Below are 1,152 nucleotides of genomic sequence, written 5' to 3'. Positions count from 1 at the left end.
CCCTTCCCCCCCCTCAGGTGACGTACACGTGCCAGTACTATGGCAAGCCCCACTTCTCAAGAGCGAGGACAAGTTCCCAGTGCTCATCGTCACTCACGGCATAGGCGGGAATCGAACCACACTCTCCACCTACTGCACCGAGCTGGCTTCCCATGGCTTCGTGGTCGCCGCTGTGGAGCACAGGTATGGGACATGCTTTTTTTCGTGAGAGTTTTACGGCACTTGCTTAGTTTTAGTTTAAATAGAGGTTTTACGGCGTTCGCAACTGCATAAGGTCACATGAGCGCCAGAAAATTAGAGGTGTTACAAAAGAGTAACAAACATAAAAAAAAGAAGAAGGGGAGATAAGGACGATAGATGTTTGATAGGAAAGAAGAAGCATACCACACAAGAGCACCCGCCAACCACCCACACGGCTCTTGCAACACAATAAGGTGATATAAGTGCCGAAGATTAGAGGTGTTACAAGAGAGTAACAAACACAAAAAAGAAGAAGGGGAGATAGGGACGATAGATGTTTGATAGGAAAGAAGAAGCAAACCGCACCAGAGCACCCGCCAACCACTCACTACGGGACAGAAGTAGATTTGTGTCTCATTTTCGTGGAATCAAGCACTCGTCAATTTTTGGGCCACGTGGAGGTATTGATACCATCTAAAAGCATCTTCATAATTTATCTTGCTTTTGACCAACAGCAAAAAGTACTCATCTGTTATGAATAGAAGTCGAGATTTGTTCGATCGAAGGAGGTGGGGGTTGCCTGGTGTCAGAGGAAAGATTAGCGGCAAAAGTGGCTGCCAAAGTCTAGTGACTCACGAGGCTTGAGTGTCATTTGGAACTGTCTTAAATTTTCTTCTTATTTAAGGGTGCAATTGTTAACTTTTTTCAGTAAAATCAACGCAGAAATGTGTTTTTGAATTAAGATGTAAAGCTGTTGCGGAAGTTTTGTAAGAATGGATAACAATCTCCGAAAATGTCGGATTTTTTAATGTCATTATTTTCACGAGCACCTGATTTCCTCACGGTGCCAATTTGTTTGTTTGTAAATCAGAAGCACAGTACGACTACACAATAACGGCTACGTACTGCAAACACACATATTATATTTATATGTATATATATATATGTAGGTACATAAACTGAGTGGGAGAA

General features: G+C 42.8%; 1 protein-coding gene across 1 annotated transcript in view; it reads left to right on the top strand.

Annotated features, from left to right (window-relative positions):
- Positions 1 to 17: 17 nt before the first annotated feature.
- LOC101861318 (platelet-activating factor acetylhydrolase) overlaps positions 18 to 1,152 on the top strand; it is a gene marked incomplete at its 5' end in the record, with an annotated part of 13,948 nt that continues 12,813 nt past the window's right edge. Inside the window, 1 exon segment of the mRNA XM_013088435.2 lies at positions 18 to 183. Coding sequence (XP_012943889.1) covers positions 18 to 183 — 166 coding nt within the window.

This window comes from Aplysia californica, unplaced genomic scaffold (genome assembly GCF_000002075.1).
Source record: "Aplysia californica isolate F4 #8 unplaced genomic scaffold, AplCal3.0 scaffold00744, whole genome shotgun sequence".
Lineage (NCBI taxonomy): Eukaryota > Metazoa > Mollusca > Gastropoda > Aplysiida > Aplysiidae > Aplysia > Aplysia californica.
The sequence above is the reverse complement of the archived record's forward strand: the minus strand, read 5'-3'. Positions and strand labels throughout refer to the sequence as shown.